General features: G+C 40.4%; 1 protein-coding gene across 2 annotated transcripts; it reads right to left on the bottom strand.

The window, feature by feature from the left end:
• On the bottom strand, positions 12,239-18,744 carry LOC109228856 (protein FLX-like 1). 2 transcript variants are annotated; one of them, XM_019394095.1, is made up of 7 exons: positions 18,628-18,744; positions 16,713-17,337; positions 16,468-16,631; positions 15,666-15,766; positions 15,422-15,524; positions 13,946-14,000; positions 12,239-12,601 (listed from the first exon to the last, which is right to left on the bottom strand). In XM_019394095.1, the coding sequence occupies exons 2-5, from the start codon at positions 17,312-17,314 to the stop codon at positions 15,432-15,434; spliced, it is 960 nt and encodes a 319-aa protein (XP_019249640.1). In that variant the 5' UTR covers positions 17,315-17,337; positions 18,628-18,744; the 3' UTR covers positions 12,239-12,601; positions 13,946-14,000; positions 15,422-15,431. The 2 variants fall into 2 exon arrangements, with proteins under 2 accessions (XP_019249640.1, XP_019249641.1); XM_019394096.1 differs by having other exon boundaries at positions 12,273-12,601; positions 16,713-17,333.

The following is a 20,191-nucleotide window of genomic DNA, read 5'->3' as shown; positions in this document are numbered from 1 at the left end:
CATATAAAGGTTCCCGAACAATTTATTCAATAAAGCTTTAAAAATCCTATGGATTGAAACAATAAGGGTGCATGTGATATAATTTCCTTAAAAGAAGGTAAAAAATGACCTAATTTATACTAGTGTCTTTACAAAATGATTTGTATATGATTCGACGTAAATCTTGCATATTATAATTACTTGAATTCTTGGGGAGTTTTGAAAGCAGTAGATTATCTACTGAATGAATTTAAAATGAGTAATTCTGAAAGATCCAAAATCACAAAAGATTCTAAAGCTATTCTATTGAATACCCCAATGGTTGTGAAAACGCTTGATATAAATAAAGATCTATTAAGACCTCATGAAATGATAAGTATTTTTTTGTCCGGAGCATCATATAGAGTGGGATTTCTGCACTTATTTATCTTGATAAAACTATGAACATATGGTAATGTGCTAGCATAGTATAGTTTTAATTACTATCGTGTGGAGATATTTGAATGAGATTGATAATACATTGCAAAAGAAAACAATTGATATAGGTGTGTTTTATCCTAACAAATATTGTCAAGGTTTTGTTGGTTATGCAAATGCAGGAAACTTTTTATTACCTGAAGATTGTTTTACAGACAAGTTATCTAGTTGCATTGGGATGCTATCATTTCATATTGGTCTACAAAACAGTCAAATATTGATACATAAGAGATTATGCCAAGATGATTTATGAAGCAAGTATTTGGCTCAGAGAAAGATTTAACATATCCAGGAAATATGTCATATTCTTCTAGAAAGGCAGATTTTAATAACATTATATGAAGATAATGCTGCATGTATAGCTCAACTAAAATGGGGATATATTAAAGGAGACAGAACAAAGCACATTTCACTAAAATTCTTTTTCACGTATGATCATCAAAATAATGGTGAATTAGATATTCAACAAGTTCGTTCAAGTGATAATTTGGAAGATTTGTTTACTAAGGCATTACCGACATCAACATTTAAGAAGTTGAGATATGAAATTGGAATGTGTTGTCTCCGAGATATCAAATAGAATTTTCATCTGGGGGAGAGATATGCACTGGACTCTTTTTTCCTTAACCAAGGTTTTGTCTCAATTGTGTTTTCCTAGTAAGGTTTATAATGAGGCAGATCTCAATGTGTATTACAAAATATTACAATATATGTGTACTCTTTTTCTTTCACCAGACTTTTTCCCACTGGTTTTTCTTAGAAAGGTTTAACGAAGCACTATTATCTTTTCATGGACATTCAAGGGGAGTGTTATAAATTCACTTGCACAGAAGGTGGATGTCCAACTTGAGATTTGGAAATCTTGTTTGTCTTCATGTATAGATTTGTGTTGATTTTAAGACTCATAACTAGATCTAGGAAATTATGTAACAATGGAATAGTATCTATAAATAGGTTCATTCATGAACCTAAAGAGGACACTTTGAAACGAAGAAAGAAACGTTCCTTTCTAATATTATTGTAACGACCCGACCGGTTGTTTTACTTTTAGATCCTTGTTCCACTAATTAAGACTCCCATATGTGCCTTTACTATTTTATGACTTGCGGGGATGATTGGTTTAGGTTTAGAAGGGTTCGGGTTAAAATCAGAATACTTGATTCCTTAATTGTGGCCTAAGATGGCCAAGTTTGACTTGAGTCAACGTTTTTAGTAAATAATATCGAAAATGTGATTCGACGGTTCCAATAGGTTCGTATGATAATTTTAGACTTGGGCGTATGTTCGGATCGGGTTTCAGATGATCCGCGAGCGTTTCGGCACTTAACGTTGAAAGTTGGCACCTTGAAGGTTTTCTAGTTCTTTAAATTTGGTTTGGAGTAGACTTTGGTGTTATCGAGGTCCCTTTGGGATTCTGAGCCTGTGAATAATTTCGTTTGGTGATTTAATACTTGTACGCAAAATTTAGCGTCATTCCGAGTTGATTTGATAGGAATCAGACACGCGGAAGTGTTTTTAGAGGTTCTTGAGATTCATGATCGAATTCATGTGTTTGGCGTCCGATTCTGATTCTAGATGTTATTTCGGTATTTTGATCGTGCGAGCGAGTTCGTATGAAATTTTTAGACTTGTGTGAATGTTTGGTTGAGAGCCCCGGGGGCTCGGGTGAGTTTAGAGCGCGCTCGGAGTGTTGGAGTACTTCAGTTTTTCTGGTTTTTTGGTCTGGTGCTGCAGGTCTCGCAAATGCGAGGTTTTGTTCGCATTTGCGGGGAGGCCTTCACATTTAGGAGGTTAGGGAAAACACTGAGGGGTTCGCATTTGCGAACATTTTTTCACTTTTGCGAGCTGCCCATCTTCGCATTTGCGAAGTTTTTGGTCGCAATTGCGACCTTGGCAGAGATGGCCAGTCTTCACATTTGCGACCATCGCATTTGCGAATAAAATATCGAAATGCGACATCTGCAACTGGTGCAAGGGCTTTTTATTACCGGACTAAGCTTTATTTCCCTCATTCCCACTTGGTCTTAGGCGACTTTGAAAGCATTTTTTAGGGGGAATTTCACTAACATCAAGAGGTAAGTAGTCCCTATCAATTCTTTAGCTAAATACGCGAATTATAGGTATATTAAACATGGAAAAAATTGTGAAATTAGTGGAAATTTGTGAAGAAACTAGGGTTTAGGTAAAATTGGGATTTTATAATGGTTTTGGTGGTGGAAATTGGAATAAATTATATATTTGGGTTCGAGAGGCCATGGTAAACTTTTATCTTCAAACTTTTCAGAATCCGGGCACGTGGACCCTGGGTGAATTTTAGGAATCTTCCAATTTTGGTTGGGTAATTACTCTAATAGCTAGATTATAAACTTTTGAGCATATATTCATTAGTTTATACGCCTTTTGGTTAGTTTCGGAGTCCTCGACGTCATTTGAAGAATTCTAGTGAGGTTGAAGAGTCAGATTAAGGACTTGGAATCGAGGTAAGTCTCTTGCCTAACCTTGTAAGAGAAAATTTTCCCCATAAGTATTTTAAATTAATATTTGCTACTAATTGTGGGTGCTACGTACGCACGAAGTGACGAGAGTCCGTGCATAGCTACAAATCATGCTTATGTCCGGGTAGTTTTTGGACTCTATCATGTAATGCTTGTATTAATTGCACTCTACTTGTTAATTTAAGTGCATAAATCATATTGAAACTTGATAAAGGAGTCGTAAAGACCGAACTTCATTTACTTTGAGTTTTGGCAGGTTACTTGACCGTTAGTAGAAATTGTGCCTCCTTGTGTATTAGTCTTGTAGTAGCCGTTAAATCGGAGTTCATAGAGTATTCTCTCTTCTTACGGAGCGGGCCGAATGCCTCGTCAGTATAATAGATGCATCTATGGCTCGCGTTGGTCGACCCTTGGCAGTGTACACATTATTCTAGATTGGGTCGTACGACCTCGGCATAAATTGTGCATGATAATGCTCGGAGTCCGGTTACACTTGATATTTCTTTCATGACTTGAGAAACGATAATTTACTTGATGGCTCGCATTCGTTGAAGTTATTATGTGATAATTGGAGATTTTAATTGACATCGAGTTAAAGAATCACTTATTTACTGTCCATTTTTGCGTTATTATTATTAACGTATTCCATGGCTATTGAGAATTTCTGTACTTTATTTATTGGCCCATAGTAAGTGTTGATGTCGATCCCTCGTCACTACTTCTTCTAGGTTAGACTAGATACTTACTGGGTACATGTTGTTTATATACTCACGCTACACTTCTGCACTAATTGTGCAGGATCTGAAGTAGGTGCATCTGGCAGTTATTTAGGCGCATACCCCGTCACCCCGAGGCATACTGGTGAGCTACTCTTTGTGTCCGTTCTGAAGCACCTGCACTCTCTCTTTTGTATTTATTTTCTGTCCATCTTATTTTAGACAGTAGTATAAGTGGTTTTGTATATTCTACTAGTTGCTAATACACTTGTGACACCGGGTTTTGGGAATATTCTAGTAGACACTTTATGATTTTGAGCATTAGATTAATTGTATTTACTCTTTCCTTAGTTTATGCTTTACTTTTCTATAAATTCCTACTAATCATTCTCTTAATAAATGAAAAAATCAAATACTTTAAAATTATTTAAAAGAACAAATACATGGCTAGTTAACCGTTGGCTTGCTTAGCGGTGATGCTGGCGCCATCACGGCCTATACGGGAAATTGGATCATGACATCTTGGTATCAGATCACTAGGTTCACGTGGGTCTCACAAGTCATGAGCAGACCTAATAGAGTCTTGCGGATCGATGCGGAGACATCTGTACTTATCTTCGAGAGACTATAGGATGTTAGGAAACTTCTCTTTCTTCATCTCCTATCGTGCAGTTGATGTTGTGCTAAGTATATTTTTCTTATTCTCTCGTAGATGGTAAGAGCGCGTGCGGTAGATATGCCCGGCCGTGGAGGATTTGCTCCCCATGTTACTAGAGGCCGAGGTAGAGTCCGAGGGAGAGCTCCAGCTCCTTCCAGAGGGCGAGGGCGTCCTAGAGTTGCTCCAGTCGTGCCACTAGTGGATCCAGTGGAGGATCCTGTTATTGAGGAGCAGGGCGAGGTACCTGCAGCTGAGCCGGCCCCAATGGATTTCATATCCGCACCAGGATTCCAGGAGGTCATGGGCCGCATGTTGCAGTTTATGGACTCTATGACGCTCAGGCTCCAAGGCATGCTGCTGCCATATATCATACCCTGGGTGCGCTACCCGTGGGCGGGGATCAGCTAGTTGCAGTGGTTATACCAGAGCCTAGACTAGCCACGACCGACGAGCCGCAGAAGCTATTGGATAGATGGACCAGGCTACATCCTCCTGCCTTTGGCGGTGAGCGACATGAGGACCCCCAGGACTTTATTGATTGTTGCAGGGACAGGCTGCACAACATAAGAGTTTGGAGTCCCATGGGGTGGACTTTACCACCTTTCAGCTAGAGGTCAGGGCCCGTAAATGGTGGAAGTCCTATCTTCTAATCAGACCGGCAGGTTTTCCTCCCTTGACTTCGGACCAGTTCACACGTCTCTTCCTAGAGAGATATATCCCACCCTCTCAGAGGGAAGAGTTACGGGGTCAGTTTGAGCGGCTTCAGTAGGATCAGATGTCTGTGACCGACTATGAGGCGAGATTCTCTGAGTTGTCTCTCCATGCACTTATGATACTCCCCACTAATGCAGAGAGAGTGTAGAGGTTTATTGCGGGCTTGCACTATAGACCGAGAGATTGAGATAGGGACTCTATACGAGCAAGTTGTGGAGATTGCTCAGAGGATCGAGGGTATTCGTCAGTAGGGCCGAGAGTAGGCGCCGAGGGACAAGCGGTCTCGATATTCTAGAGGGTTCAGTGGTGCTTCATCTGAGGGCAGAGGTTAGTTTGTAAGGGGCCAGTCTAGCAGGCCCACATATCCAGCACCGCCGCCTTCTCGGGGTGCTCCAGTGCGGCCCTATTTCAGCGATATTCCAGAGAGCTCCTACCGTCTACCGGCTATTCAGGGTTCTTCCAGTGGGTGTTCAAGTTCCCAAAGTCAGACTCAAGGTCAGTCACCTTCTGTACCGAGAGGCTGCTTTGAGTGCGGGGAGCTTGGTCATGTGAGGAGATTTTGCCCCAGGCTTCGGGGCAAGGTAGTACAACAGGGTCACCAGCCCATGGTTACCGCACCAGATATCGCACCAGCCATCCAGCTACCTAGAGGTAGAGGGCAGGGGGTAGGGGCCGCCCTAGAGGTGGAGGCTGGTCAGGTGGTGTACCAGCTAGGTTCTATGCCTTTCTAGCCAGGCTAGATGTAGTAGCCTCATATGTTATGATCACATGTATTATTTATGTCTGCAGAAGGGATTCTTCGGTACTATTTGATCTATGGTCTACGTATTCGTATGTTTCATCTTTGTTTGCTCATTTTTTGGGTGTTCCTCGTGAGTCCTTGGGTACTCTTGTATAGGTGTCCATGCTGGTGGGTGATTCTGTTGTTGAGGACCGGGTCTACCGATTCTGTATTGTGACTTTCTATGGTTATGAGACCAGAGCGGATCTTATGTTTCTCGACATGACCGACTTTGAGGTCATCCTGGGCATGGACTGGTTGTCTCCGTGTCATGTTGTCCTTGATTGCCATGCCAAGACTGTTACCTTGGTGATACCAGAGTTGCCTAGATTGGAGTGGAAGGGTTCATCTATAGTGCATCTAGTCGGGTTATCCCTTTTCTGAATGCTCGACACATGGTCGAGGACGATTGTTATCTTATCCAACTTATGTTCGGGATACTGCTGCAGAGACTCCGACGATTAATTTAGTGCCCGTGGTGCCGGAGTTCTCTGATGTGTTTCTTTCTGATCTACCAGGCATGCCACCAGATTCTGATATCGATTTCTATATTGATTTGGCTCCAGGTACCCAGTCTATCTCCATTCCACCGTACCGCATTGCTCTGAAAGAGTTGAAGGAGTTGAAAGACTAGCTTGAGGAGTTGCTAACAAAGGGGTTCGTCAGACCGAGTGTGCCGCCTTAAGGTGCACCGGTGTTGTTCGTGAAGAAGAAGGATGGGACTATGCAGATGTGCATTGATTACCGCCAGTTGAACAAAGTTAGCATTAAGAACAAGTACCCGTTACCGCGTATTGATGATTTGTTTGACCAGTTGCAGGGTGCCAAGGTGTTCTCTAAGATCGACCTGAGATTGGGGTATCATCAACTGAAGATTCGTGCTTCAGATGTTCTGAAGACGGCTTTCCGGACTAGATATGGCCACTGTGAGTTTCTAATTATGTCATTCGTCTTGACCAAAACCCCGGTGGCATTTATGGATTTGATGAACTGGGCGTTCAGGGCCATATATTGACTCATTTGTCATTGTATTCATTGATGACATATTGATCTACTCGCGTAGCATGGAGGAGCACAAGCAGCATTTGAGAGTTGTGATTTAGACTTTGCGAGAACAGAAACTTTATGCTAAGTTTTCCAAGTGCGATTTCTGGTTAGAGTCCGTGGCATTCTTGGGGCATGTTGTATCAGGCGAGGGTATTAAGGTAGAAAATAGGAAGATCGAGGCAGTCTAGAGTTGGCCTTGTCCAACCACAACGACCGATATCAAGAGTTTATTGGGGTTAGCAGGTTATTATCGCCGATTTGTGGAGGGCTTCTCATCTATTGCAGCACCTTTGACTAGATTGACCCAGAAGGGTGCTCCATTCCGATGGTCTGATGGTCCGTTAATTGCGAGGCGAGCTTTCAAAAGCTCAAGACCGCATTGACTATAACACCGGTGTTAGTGTTACCTTTCGGTTCAGGGATGTATACTGTGTATTGTGACGTTTCACACGTTGGCCTAGGTTGTGTATTGATGTAGGAGGGGCGAATTTGAAGCCCCACGAGAAAAATTACCCCGTAGATGACTTGGAGTTGGCCGCGATAGTTTATGCTCTCAAGATCTGGAGGCATTATCTTTATGGGGTGTCCTGTAAGGTTTACACCGATCATCGCAGCTTGCAACATCTTTTCAAGCAGAGGGATCTATATTTGAGGCAGCACAGGTGGATTGAGTTACTAAAGAACTATGATATCACCATCCTTTATCATCCGGGCTAGGCGAATGTGGTTGCGGATGCCTTAAGTAGAAAGGCCGAGAGTATGGGTAGTCTGGCCTTCATTTCAGCAGAGAAGAGGCCATTGGCTTTGGTCATTCAGTACTTGGCTAGTAGACTTGTGAGGTTGGATAATTCAGAGCCCAGTCGAGTTCTTTCATATGTCGTTGCTCAGTCCTCATTACTCGAGCAGATCAAGGCTCATCAGTACGACGATCCGCACTTGATGGTTCTTAGAGAGACAGTACTACAGGGTGGTGCCAAGGAGGTTACTATCAGTGAGGATGGTGTTCTACGACTCCAGGGCCGTCTATGTGTTCCTAATGTTGATGGATTGAGGGAGAAGATTCTAGAGGAGACACACACTTCTCGGTATTCTATTCATCCAGGTGCTACGAAGACGTATCACGACCGGAGGCAACATTATTGGTGGCGGCGGATGAAGAAGGGCATAGTTGAGTATGTAGAGAGATGCCTAAATTGCCAGCAGCTTAAGTGTGCCCTACTTCAGTGGATGGTTATACCTGAGTGGAAATGGGAGAGCATCAATATGGACTTCGTAGTCGGGGTTGCCGCAAACTTTGAGGAAGTTTGATGCAATTTGGTTCACTGTTGACAGGTTGAACAAGTCGGAACACTTTATTCCGGTTGTGACTACGTACACGTCAGAGAGATTGGCCCAGATTTACATTCAGGAGATTGTTCGGTTACATGGTGTGCCTGTTTCCATCATTTCAGATAGGGGCCCTCAGTTCACTTTGCACTTTTGGAGAGCAGTACAGAGTGAGTTGGGCATCCGGGTAGACCTCAGTACGGCCTTTCATCCGCAGACCGATGGGCAGTCGGAGCGGACAGTTCAGATCCTGGAGGATATGCTCAAAGCATGTGCGATTTACTTCGGAGGGCAGTGGGATCGATTCTTGCCTTTGGCCTAGTTTTCTTATAGCAACAGTTATCAGTCCATCATTGAGATGGCTCCATTTAAGGCTTTGTATGGTCAGCGATATCGTTCGCCCATCGGATGGTTTGAGCCCGGCGAGGCTAGGTTATATGGCTGATTTAGTAAAGGATGCCTTGGAGAAGGTGCAGTTGATTCAGGAGCGACTTCACACAACATAGTCCAAACAGAAAAGTTAAGCGGATCAGAAGGCACGTGATTTATCATTTATGGGGGGCGAGAAGGTTCTCTTGAAAGTCTCGCCGATGAAGGGAATCATGAGGTTTGGGAAGAGTGGCAAGTTGAGCCCAAGGTTTATTGGTCCATTTGAGGTGTTGAGGCGAGTTGGGGAGGTTGCCTATGAGCTTGCTTTTCCTCCCAGACTATCAGGAGTTATCCAGTTTTCCACGTGTATATGCTCCGGAAGTATCATGCCGATAGGTCGCATGTGTTAGACTACAGCACGGTTCAGCTAGATGAGAGCCTGAGTTATGAGGAGGAGCCGGTTGCCATTGTTGACAGGCAAGTTCATCAGTTGAGGTCTAAGAAGATTTCTGCGGTAAAGGTCTAGTGGAGGGGTCAACCAGTCGAAGAGGCAACTTGGGAGACCGAGAAGGACATGCGGAGCAGATATCCACACCTATTCAGCATACCAGGTATGATTCTAGACCAGTTCGAGGACGAACGTTTGTTTAAGAGCTGGAGAATGTAATGACCCGACCGGTCGTTTTACTATTTAGATCCCCGTTCCACTAATTAAGACTCCACGTATGTGCCTTTTACTGTTTTATGACTTGCGGGGATGGTTGGTTTAGGCTTGGAAGGGTTTGGGGTTAAAATCGGAATACTTGGTTCCTTAATAATGGCCTAAGATGGCCAAGACTTGAGTCAACATTTTTAGTAAACGACCCCGGAACAGGTATTTGACGGTTCAATAGGTTCATATGATGATTTTGGACTTGGGCGTATGTTCCCATCGGGTTTCAGATGACACGGGAGCATTTCGGCGCTTAATGTTGAAAGTTGGCACCTTGAAGGTTTCTAGTTCTTTAAATTTTATTTGGAGTATACTTTGGTGTTATCGAGATCCGTTTGGGATTCTGAGCTTGAGAATAGTTCCTTATGGCTATTTATGACTTGTGCGCAAAATTTGGCGTCATTCCGAGTTGATTTGATAGAAATCGGACGGGGTGAAGTGTTTCTAGAGGTTCTTGAGTTTCATGATTGAATTCATGCGTTTGGCGTCCGATTCGTGATTCTAGGTGTTATTTCGGTGTTTTGATCACGTGAGCGAGTTCGTATGAAATTTTTAGACTTGTGTGGATGTTTGATGTGGAGCCCCGGTTGCTCGGGTTAGTTTCGAGCGCATTAGGAGTATTGAAGAACTTCAGTTTTTCTGGTATGGTGCTGCAGGTCTCGCAAATTCGAGGTTTTGTTCTCATTTGCGAGGAGGCATTCGCATTTGCGAGGTTGGGGAAAACACTGAGGGGTTCGTATATGCGAAATTTTTCCGCTTTTGCGAGCTGCCCATCTTCGCATTTGCAAAGTTTTTGGTTGCAATTGCGACCTTGGCAGGGATGGCCAGTCTTCGCATTTGCGATGCCTTTGTCGCATTTGCGAACAAAATGTCGCAAATGCGACATCTGCGACTGGTGCAATGGCTTTTTATTATGGGACTTAGCTTTATTTCCCTCATTTCCGACTTGGTCTTAGGCGATTTTAAGAGCATTTTTGAGGGGGAGTTTCATCAACATCAAGAGGTAAGTAATCCCTATCAATTCTTTAGCTAAATACGCGAATTATAGGTATATTAAACATGAAAAAAATTGTGAAACTAGTGGGAACTTTTGAAGAAACTAGGGTTTAGGTAAAATTGGGATTTGATCATGGTTTTGGTAATGAAAATTGGAATAAATTATATATTTGAGTTCGGTCATGGGTAACTTTTATCTTCAAAATTTTCGAAATTCGGTGGGTGTGGGGGTGAATTTTAGGAATCTTCCAATTTGGGTTGGGTAATTACTCTAATAGCTAAATTATGAACTTTTGAGCATATATTTATTAGCTTATACGCCTTTTGGTTAGTTTCGGAGTCCTCGGCGTCGTTTGAAGAATTCTAGTGAGGTTGAAGCCGGATAAGGACTTGGAATCGAGGTAAGTCTCTTGCCTAATCTTGTAAGAGAAAATTTAGCCCATAGGTATTTTAAATTATTATTTTCTACTAATTGTGGGTGCTACGTACGCACGAAGTGACGAGAGTCCGTGCATAGCTACAAATCATGCTTATGTCCGGGTAGTTTTAGGACTCTATCATGTAATACTTGTATTAATTGTACTCTACTTGTTAATTTAAGTGCTTAAATCATACTAAGCTTGATAAAGGAGTCGCAAAGACCGAACTTCATTTACTTTGAGTTTTGGCAGGTTACTTGACCGTTAGTAGAAATTGTGCCTTCTTGTGTATTAGTCTTATAGTAGCCGTTAAATCGGAGTTCGTAGAGTATTCTCTCTTCTTGTGGAGCGGACGAACGCCTCAGCAGTATAATAGATGCATTTACGGTTCGCGTCGGTCGACCCTCGGTAGTGTACACATTATTCTGGATCTTGTCGTACGACCTCGGCATAAATCGTGCGTGATAATGCTCGGAGTCCGGTTACACTTGATATTTCTTTCATGGCTTGAGAAATTATAATTTACTTGATGGCTCGTATTCGTTGAAGTTAGTATGTGCTAATTGGAGATCTTAATTGACATCTAGTTAAAGAATCACTTATTTACTATCCATTATTGCGTTATTATTATTATTGATGTATTTCATGCCTATTGAGAATCTATGTACTTTATTTATTGGCTCATAGTAAGTGTCGATGTCGACCCCTTGTCACTACTTCTTCGAGGTTAGACTAGATATGGGTACATATTGTTTATGTACTCACGCTACACTTCTGCTCTAATCGTGCAAGGTTTAAGGCAGGTGCATCTGGTAGTTATTCAGGTGCATACCCCTGTCACCTCGAGGCATAGAGGTGAGCTGCTCTATGTATCCATCCTGCAACACCCGCACTCTCTCTTTTGCATTTATTTTCTGTCTATCTTATTCCAGACAGTAGTATAGGTGATTCTGTATATTCTACTAATTGCTCATACACTTGTGACATCGTGTTTTGGAAATATTCTAGTAGACACTTTATGATTTTGAGTATGAGATTAACTGTATTTACTCTTTCCTTAGTTTATGCTTTACTTTTCTATAAATTCCTACTAATCATTCTCTTAATAAATAAAAAAAATCAAATACTTTGAAATTATTGAAAAGAACAAATTCATGGTCTAGCGGCGACATTGAGCGCCATCACGGCCTATAGGGGAAATTGGGTCATGACAATTATCTTTCTTCTTGCTATATTACTTTTATTTCATAACAGTGTTCATGTTCTACATTTCTTCTCTTTTATGCATCTTCCCAACTGGGATACCATGGCTCGGAATACAATAGCGTTGGATTCTGGATCTGAAAAAGCAAGGAAGAAAAAACGCCTTGAAGTCAAAGAACATCGTTCTCACTTGTCCTTGTTGAGCCTTAATCGATAAAAGTACTGTCTGATCATCCAATCACAGAGTCCTCCCATCACATGTTAAGTGTTTTAAGTTGATTTTGAAACGATATCTAAACTCAATATTTCAGTGTTCAGAAAATAAATTAGTACGCACTTGTTAAAGTAGTATAGAATACTATGCATTTTTCAAGTTCTAGTTTCAGAAGACAATAAGAGTATTTTGTCATCAAATTTTACAGTTTCGACTGTCAAATTCAAGTTAGCACAGCTAGTTTGGGACAAAAGGGAGCAGATATCAAGTAGGGGGATTGTAGGAATTGAAAGAAGAGCCACAAAACTGCATCACAAGAAGATGAATATCCCAAGCAAATCTTTTCATAAAACAAATAGTGGTAGAAAATCTACACTGCCATTGATTGACTGGTACACTGGCTCGTACAAGTGCAAAATAACTGATAAAGCGTGCCCAGTTGCCGCCCGATCTGGCAGACTGAATATAAATACAACTTTAGCCGCTGGAATTTGCCTGTTGCATAGAACAAATTAACTTTTTAGATAATATGGAGAACCAACAATTCTGTCCATAATTAGGTACCTAGACTCGATGCATTTTCCAGTTCAAGTTATCTCAAGGGCTGATGCAAGTGAGCTGAAAATTATGGTTTGCTCGAAAACAAAGTCTCGCAAAGGGAAGTATGATATCTTGAATTCATGATTAAATTACAATCAAAAGAAGGTGACTCAATTAAAATCGTATCTAACGAGAAAAAAACAGATAAGATGGAAGTTGCCTCAAGTAACTTCCAAGTACGAGAAACCATGCAAATTTAGGGAAGAACATAATACAACGAAGCAAAAGACTTGTACATGCAACATAACTAGTTGGCATTAACTCTTAATAATGTTAGTACGCTTACTTACATTAGATGTTCCTTGCTTGCCATGGGTTTTCTAAAGCCATTTGAAAAAACCGAATGATACTATATTGAGAAAGCAATGAGGGAACTTAATAAAAGAATGATGCACCTAGTAAGCTGCTGTGATGAAGAGCAAAAACAGGTGGGATGGGAATCAAAAATCTTAAACTCTATAACAAGAGCCTTTTATACAAATGGTAATGGAGATTGAAGAATAGAGAGGAACTCTGGCAGGAGGTAACTATAATTAAATATGGCAAAAAGAACTGTTGGTGCCAGTGCTTATGCCCAATAAAAGTTGCAGTGTGGAAGCAAATCTGTAAACTTCGGGGGGGGGGGGGGGGGGATTGTAGGTGGATAATGAAAAGAGTATTAAGTTCTGGAGAGATAGAGAGCTGATATGGGAAACTTGAAGGATGAGTTACCTGTTCGAAGGAAGGAAGCAACATATTTCTTTTGTCAAGTATAGATGTTTACAATATTTACACTTTTGGTGTAAGGGCAATATGCTGGAAAAACTCAGCATACAGTAGTTTTAGCAGTTTTAGCAGAGAACTTACACTTTTCCTATTGTACTTATATAGTACCTTCTTGGCACTAAATGTTGATAGAATTACCTTAGCTTATCAGAAACAAAAACTGAACAAAATAACTTAGCACCTTATATGGGTCTTTTTACCACAGTTGCTGTCAATGTTTTCCTTGAGGAAACCATTATAGAATGTTTAAGACAGTCAATACTCACATTTACTTCGTCAAGGAAAACATTTTGTATTCTACCAAATAAAAATCTGAACTCCTTTTTTTTACCATTAGAAGCAAAAGAGATCCACTACGAAACCACAAATAAAGAGCAAGGAAAAAACTAGTCTCAGAATGTTGCTGAATTACTTAATAATCAAGAAGTCAGCATATAAAAGTGCTCATTTGGATTATTTTGAATAAAAACTCACCCAAAATCTCATGCTCAAGTGTCGGGCATTAACTCATTTAGACATTGGTTGTAACCTGGAAATAAAGAAGAGCGTTAGACTATAAATGACAATGCACGGGTACTAAAAAGTAGCAAGAAGAGTTTATACCAATGAAAGGGGAATATAAAAGCATCTACACCATAATTCATACATCATACATACTGAAAACATCGACTATTGTAAGGATATAAATCAAAATTGGACCTAAAGAACTTATGAGGTGGAAACAAATCTTTGTACAACGTTCAGTCAGCCAACGCCAAGAAAAAAACATTTATCACACAACTCGACATAAAAATTTGTTACCTAAATCCACAGTGTAACCTTATACAGCACTTAGGGACTAAGGTTATTTTCAGCACACAAAATAAAAACACGGCAGAGTGGAACTCTTTAACTAGTCAACTTTGATACACCGACAGAGTGCAAGAATAAGTGGTTGTAGAAAAATTTGCAAGCAGACTTTAAGCCCCAAGTACTTCAATGACTGTTAAAGTCGAAAACCAGAACCCCAGATAAGTTTGTAAAAGTAAAAGGCACATGGAAACTGCTAAAATAAATGCCTGCCTTACAATCTAAGTTAAATTTACCACATCTGACTACATATAAACAAAACCAATATCCTTTTGGCCAATAAACAGAGTATCCTTGTCATCTTTTAATGACAAACATATCCTACTAGTTTGTCAGATATTACCCACCCCACCCCCCACCCACCCCAAATAAAATATTACGTGAAAGACGACTCACACATAAGACAGCAACCGTTACATGCCCTCTAGGATCCATGAAACAAGGAGGAGCTAACTTAGCGAAATTTAACATAAATGATAAAACCAATGATGTACCCTGTAATATCGACAAGCAGTACTAGAAAGTTCTGGGAAGCTTTTTAAGTGATCCTCATACAAAAAATGCTTACCCACTTTTAGACGTAACAGACAACCAACAAAACAAATGAACCTTTATATTCGATAAAGTGACTTCATCATCTTTCACAACAAAAGAAAACTTTCTTTCCCATTTTCTGGAATCAGTAAAAACAAATGAAATTTTATTTCCCATTGCATTCAGGAGAAACCAGATATTTTTTCTCCAGAGGTTTCACATGCTTTTGAATCTGATAAAAGAAAGATAGCTCTAATAGTGCAATGTAATAAAGAGAGGTAAAATTACTTTTCTTTAAAAGTGAATACGAGGCTAAAGTTCAAGGAACTACACATCAAAAACTTAACTCGCAGAAATTTCCAGAAAACTATCTAGCTTAGATAAACCAGACATTGAAAAAACCAATCTGACAGCTGAAACTTTTCTCACACGTAGCAATGCATCAACTACACTAAAAATAATCTCGGTAAGAAAAAATATTTCTCCAAAAAATCATTCAGGATAAAATTTCAAAGCTAATCCTGTGTTCCATTTTAATGTACCACAAAGTAGCAAAGCGCAACCTACATGAACTAGTTTATCTGGGTCCTTGAGCTCGCTGCACATCATAACCACCCCAAGCACCAGATGCATGTCCATATTGAGAATAACCTTCAGCACCACCCTGCACCTAAAATACAAAATAAACTAAACTTAGGGGAGAAAAGTACTAAAAGGAAAAATGCTTCAGATGAACAAGAGCAAAAGATTCTATCCTTCTGCACACTTTTTCATCCCATCAACACTAAATGCACAGTAGAGAATAACTTACAGGATGAGCAGGGTTCATAGGGTTCACTCCGTAACTAGCAGGATAGTAATTTGCTGCATAACCAGGTTCAGGATTCCCATAATTTGCGTTGTAACCTGCACCTGCAGAAATAAAGATGAATTTCATGAAACTGGTAGAGTACCAATATGCCAATTCGTCCAATAATTTTGAGAAAGACTAAAGCAGCAACAGCGAGAACATAAGCTTAACTTAGTAATTTCAATGTTAGATGTGTGTGTATTAAAACCAAATTAAACGGGCACCAATTGGAGCAATCATATCATATTAAGCTCTCAGGGATTTGAACCTCCAATAAAAATCTTTCAAAACCATTTCCCACTATTTTCTTATAAGCTAGAAATAAAACAACATTCCTGGAGCAACTTTAATACACTTGAAAGAAGATTGAAGGGACTCAAACCTCCAATAAAATTTAATGAATTCTACTATCCACTACAGTAGACAGTGCACCGCGCATAGCGGGAGCTTAGTGCACCGGGCTGCCCTTGTAAACATTCTTAGAAATGACCTAATAGGAACCAATAAATCAAACAAACAATAAGTTGACTAAATGAACCATAGAGCAAGTTAATACATTAAAACAAAAGCACTATTCCTTCACGCTTAAGAGTGCTCTCCAGGTCTTATTTTGCATTACTACCAAGCAAATACAGTTCCACTGAGAACCACAAATTTTTTTGACAAAGCATCGAGGAAAATTTGCGCTTGTCAAAAGCAGATCTCTTGAAGAGCTTTTTCATGTCTGTATTTCAGTCCTAAGATTTCTGGGGAAAAAAATAACCTGGATTCCCAACAGCTGCTGCTGCTCGAGCTCTTTTTTCTGCATTAGCAACCTCAGCTCGAAGTTTTTCAAGCTCTCGAGCCATCGTCAGTAATTTTTTCTCCATAACCTGACCATGCTCATAGTTTTCTGCATATCCCTTCTTCTCGTTCTCAATGGCTGCCCTATAAGCCAAGAGTACAGTAAGAAACTATCAATTTGGAAATATTCCACATAGAGTAAATTCACTCTAAAAGCAAAAGTACCTTGCTCGCTGCAGCTCTTGTTTTAGGCCTTCAATTTCAGCTTTTATTGCTGGAGTTTGTTGTATATCTGCAGTCATTCTGGTAAAATCCTGGGTCATCCTTTGCACCTCTACAGTAAGCTCTTGTCTGGCAGCAGTAAACTCCTTGATATCCGAGCGTACACGCATGAGCTCAGATCTCATACCATCCACTGCTTGGAGATCCATTTCCATCTTAGCAGCCTTTTCATATAGTTCTCTCATTTGCACATCACTTTCCATGTGCAAAGAACGGGCATAATGATCAGTCCGCTGAAGTTCATATTGAGCAGCTTCTAATTCCTGCCTTAGTGCTACATGAGTTGCAGCTAATCGCTGGTTATCAACTAATAATCCTTGAATCTCATCATGCTGAGTAGCCAGGTGTTCCTCAAGAACAGCAGGGTGTGGAGGCATCGATCGCGAGCCCATTCCAAACTGAGACTCTCTCATTTCTTCAAGCAATGCAGGATGAGGCAGTGGTACGCGACCCATAGCAAATGGGGCTTCATGAACTGGCGGAGGCAGTCCACCATGAGGACCACCTTTCATTGGAAGTGGAGGCCCGCGGTTTCGACCAGACATCTTCTTTGTTTTATCTTGTCTTGCTTATGAAGAGATCAAAGATGCTCATTAGAAGAAGGAAACCAATTCAAGCCGAAATATAATGAGAAAACAAGATGATTAACTTACAGAAACCGTGAAGGAATGAGGGGGAGGGGTGGCCAGGGAGGTAGTATATGACTTTCATCCCCACCTCAAGCCGTGGTCATAAAAACCCACAGCGAGGGAGAGAATAGGAATTGAGAAACGAAAGGAAATACTCCCCTAAGAGGAGCAGATTATATAGAGCCAAGGGGCTTCAGCTAAATCCTGTGCTAATAGGGCAAAAATTAATTCTTTTCCCAATAGTCACAAGATGAGTGTTGCATAGATGCGGATGCTAAGATGGATGTGTGATTGTTAGATAAGATTGAAAATGAACACATTCGCCAGAAGGTGCAAGTAGCACGCATTGAGGATAAATGAGATAAGGTCGCTTGAGATGATTTGGTCATGTCCTGCGTCGACCAACATATGCACCAGTCCGTAGGTGTAAAACTTTAATAAATGAAGGTGCAAAAAAGGGGGAAAAGGTAGACCTAAAATCAAACGTAGACCTACAATTTCTTGGGATCAATGCAAACTTAGTTGAAGATGGGACATAATGGAAGTAAAAGATCTGTATATGTGATATCTATTAAGGGGAATATGATTTAGTCTTGTTGTTGTTGTTAAGTATATATATTTAAGTTATATATATTTAATTTAATTTCCACTTTAATTTTTATTTGGTATGATGATGTGGTTTGAGCTTGAATGAAGAATTGAGGACCATATAGCTGACCCCAACTTGTTTGGGACTTAGGCATAGTTGTTAATATAGACTATTGAATCCGTAGAATTCTAGTGTTGTGTAAAGGAGTTCAAAAATTGCTTTAGGTCATAGGTTTACACCCCAAGTGTGACATTCTAAGTATTTTTTAATGCCCTTGCATAAATTCATGGCTCTACCATTGCCCCTGAGCAATTGATAAAATTTTCCAACAAACTCAAATGTCCTAATAAAAACTACATTTAAAAAAAAAAAAAAAGAGAGAGGAAAAAAGGCGCAGTTCGATATTTCAATCTGATCAAGAATCATGAAACATGCTTCAAATACTTAAGCACATAGATATAGTTCAAATAGGTAAGCACTGAGCTCTTCAATCGAAAACGCATGAAATATGTCCGGAGGCTAATTATAGGATATTAAACTGAACCCTAGAACAAGAACAGCTACAAAATTTGGTGAAAATAGACAATAAAAAGAAATAAAGGACCAGATTAGGAATATGTAAGGAGATTGAAACACCAACCTTGGTACTCAGGTTGCTGTTAGGACAGGAGAAGTGGTGACCAGCTGCTGCGGACGAATAAAATGGTGAAAGCCCTTCTTCTGTAAATAGAACTGTATTCGAACCCGGTTTTGCCGATTTCACATTAGGTGGGTGGTCTTGAGTTTTATTTAGTTTTGGGAAAGGGGCAAATTTGTCCTCTACTATCCCAAATTGAGCAAATTTACCCTCATTTAGCAAATTTACCCTCATTTAAACTGTAGATAAATCTAATAATATTACCCGTCATTAGGGAATTTTCTTTTTGTTCCAATCTGAGGTAATTTTAAATCCTAGTTGAAAGTTAAAGGATAAATTCAGACATTATTTTCTTAAAAGATATAGACACGAGTCCACTTATTTCATACTAGAGCTATGATAAATGACAAGGGCAAATACTATATGATTTACTAACGTTATAAATGAACCTATACACGGTTAAAATCGGGCCCACCCGATTTCGCTAATTAACCGAGACCATGAAGATGAATCGAGGATGAGCCCCGAAGCGTATCTGACCGTGACACGAAGATAAGGTACCAAGTTCGGATTCGAGGTACCGAGCAAGATCGAAACCGATAATGATCGAAGTTGAGCAGGACAGACATCGAGCAAGACCGAGGACAGCATAACAACGGAAATGCGAGATATCCGTGACCGGTCGAAGATCATGGCGGAAATCTCGGAACAGATCAAATCAAGGGCGGTTGTTTAGTTAATCATGGGATTTATTTCCAAAAGTAGAATTGTACCATATATAGGATTCCTCTACTATATAAAGAGGGTTCCAATCATTTGTAAGACACATTGTTCTCACGTATCAAAGCAATATAACACTTTCTCTCTAGCTTATATTCTTGTTCATCAGCTTGCTTATTTCTTAACTATTTTGGCGTTAACCAGTTCGAGGGCACTCTAGCTCGAGGGCTGAACTACGTTACAACACTGGTTTGCTTTATCTTATTGCTAATTTCTATTACTAATCTTTACATTTGCCAATTGGTATTAGGCGAAATCACGTGTCCTTAAAACCACATTATAAGTTTAATTGTTACCCAATTTTAAGGGTAAACAGTTTGGCGCCCACTGTGGGGCTAAGGATAATAGTGATTGCTTGGTATTAATTCTCATAACACACACTGCTTTACGCTTGTTCTCGTAAGTGTCTTTGATTTCAGGAATCAACATGTCAAACTCTCAAGTAGCACCCACTCACACAAACAATGACCTCGGTCTTCATGGTGAGAATAAAAACATAGCCGCCCGGGGAAACGGAGTACCTCCAGTCAACCCCGACGGGTCGCCGGCTGTAGACCCAGTCGATGTCATATTGCCATTAATGGGAATTTGGGCGTTGACCTTGAAAATAGCATCCGCAGAGATGCTCGAGCAGCCGATCAGGACGCGCAGAGCGGTGAAGAAGGCGGAATTAGCCTTCGAATGATATTCGAGATGTTGCAGACTCAACAAGTTGCGATAGCACAACTCCAAAATCAGAATCGAGCACCAAGCAGAATTGATCTCGAAACATCACAAAGAAGTTGTT

Source organism: Nicotiana attenuata, chromosome 7, assembly GCF_001879085.1.
Source record: "Nicotiana attenuata strain UT chromosome 7, NIATTr2, whole genome shotgun sequence".
Classification (NCBI taxonomy): Eukaryota; Viridiplantae; Streptophyta; class Magnoliopsida; order Solanales; family Solanaceae; genus Nicotiana; species Nicotiana attenuata.
This window is presented reverse-complemented; position numbering and strand designations above follow the sequence as displayed.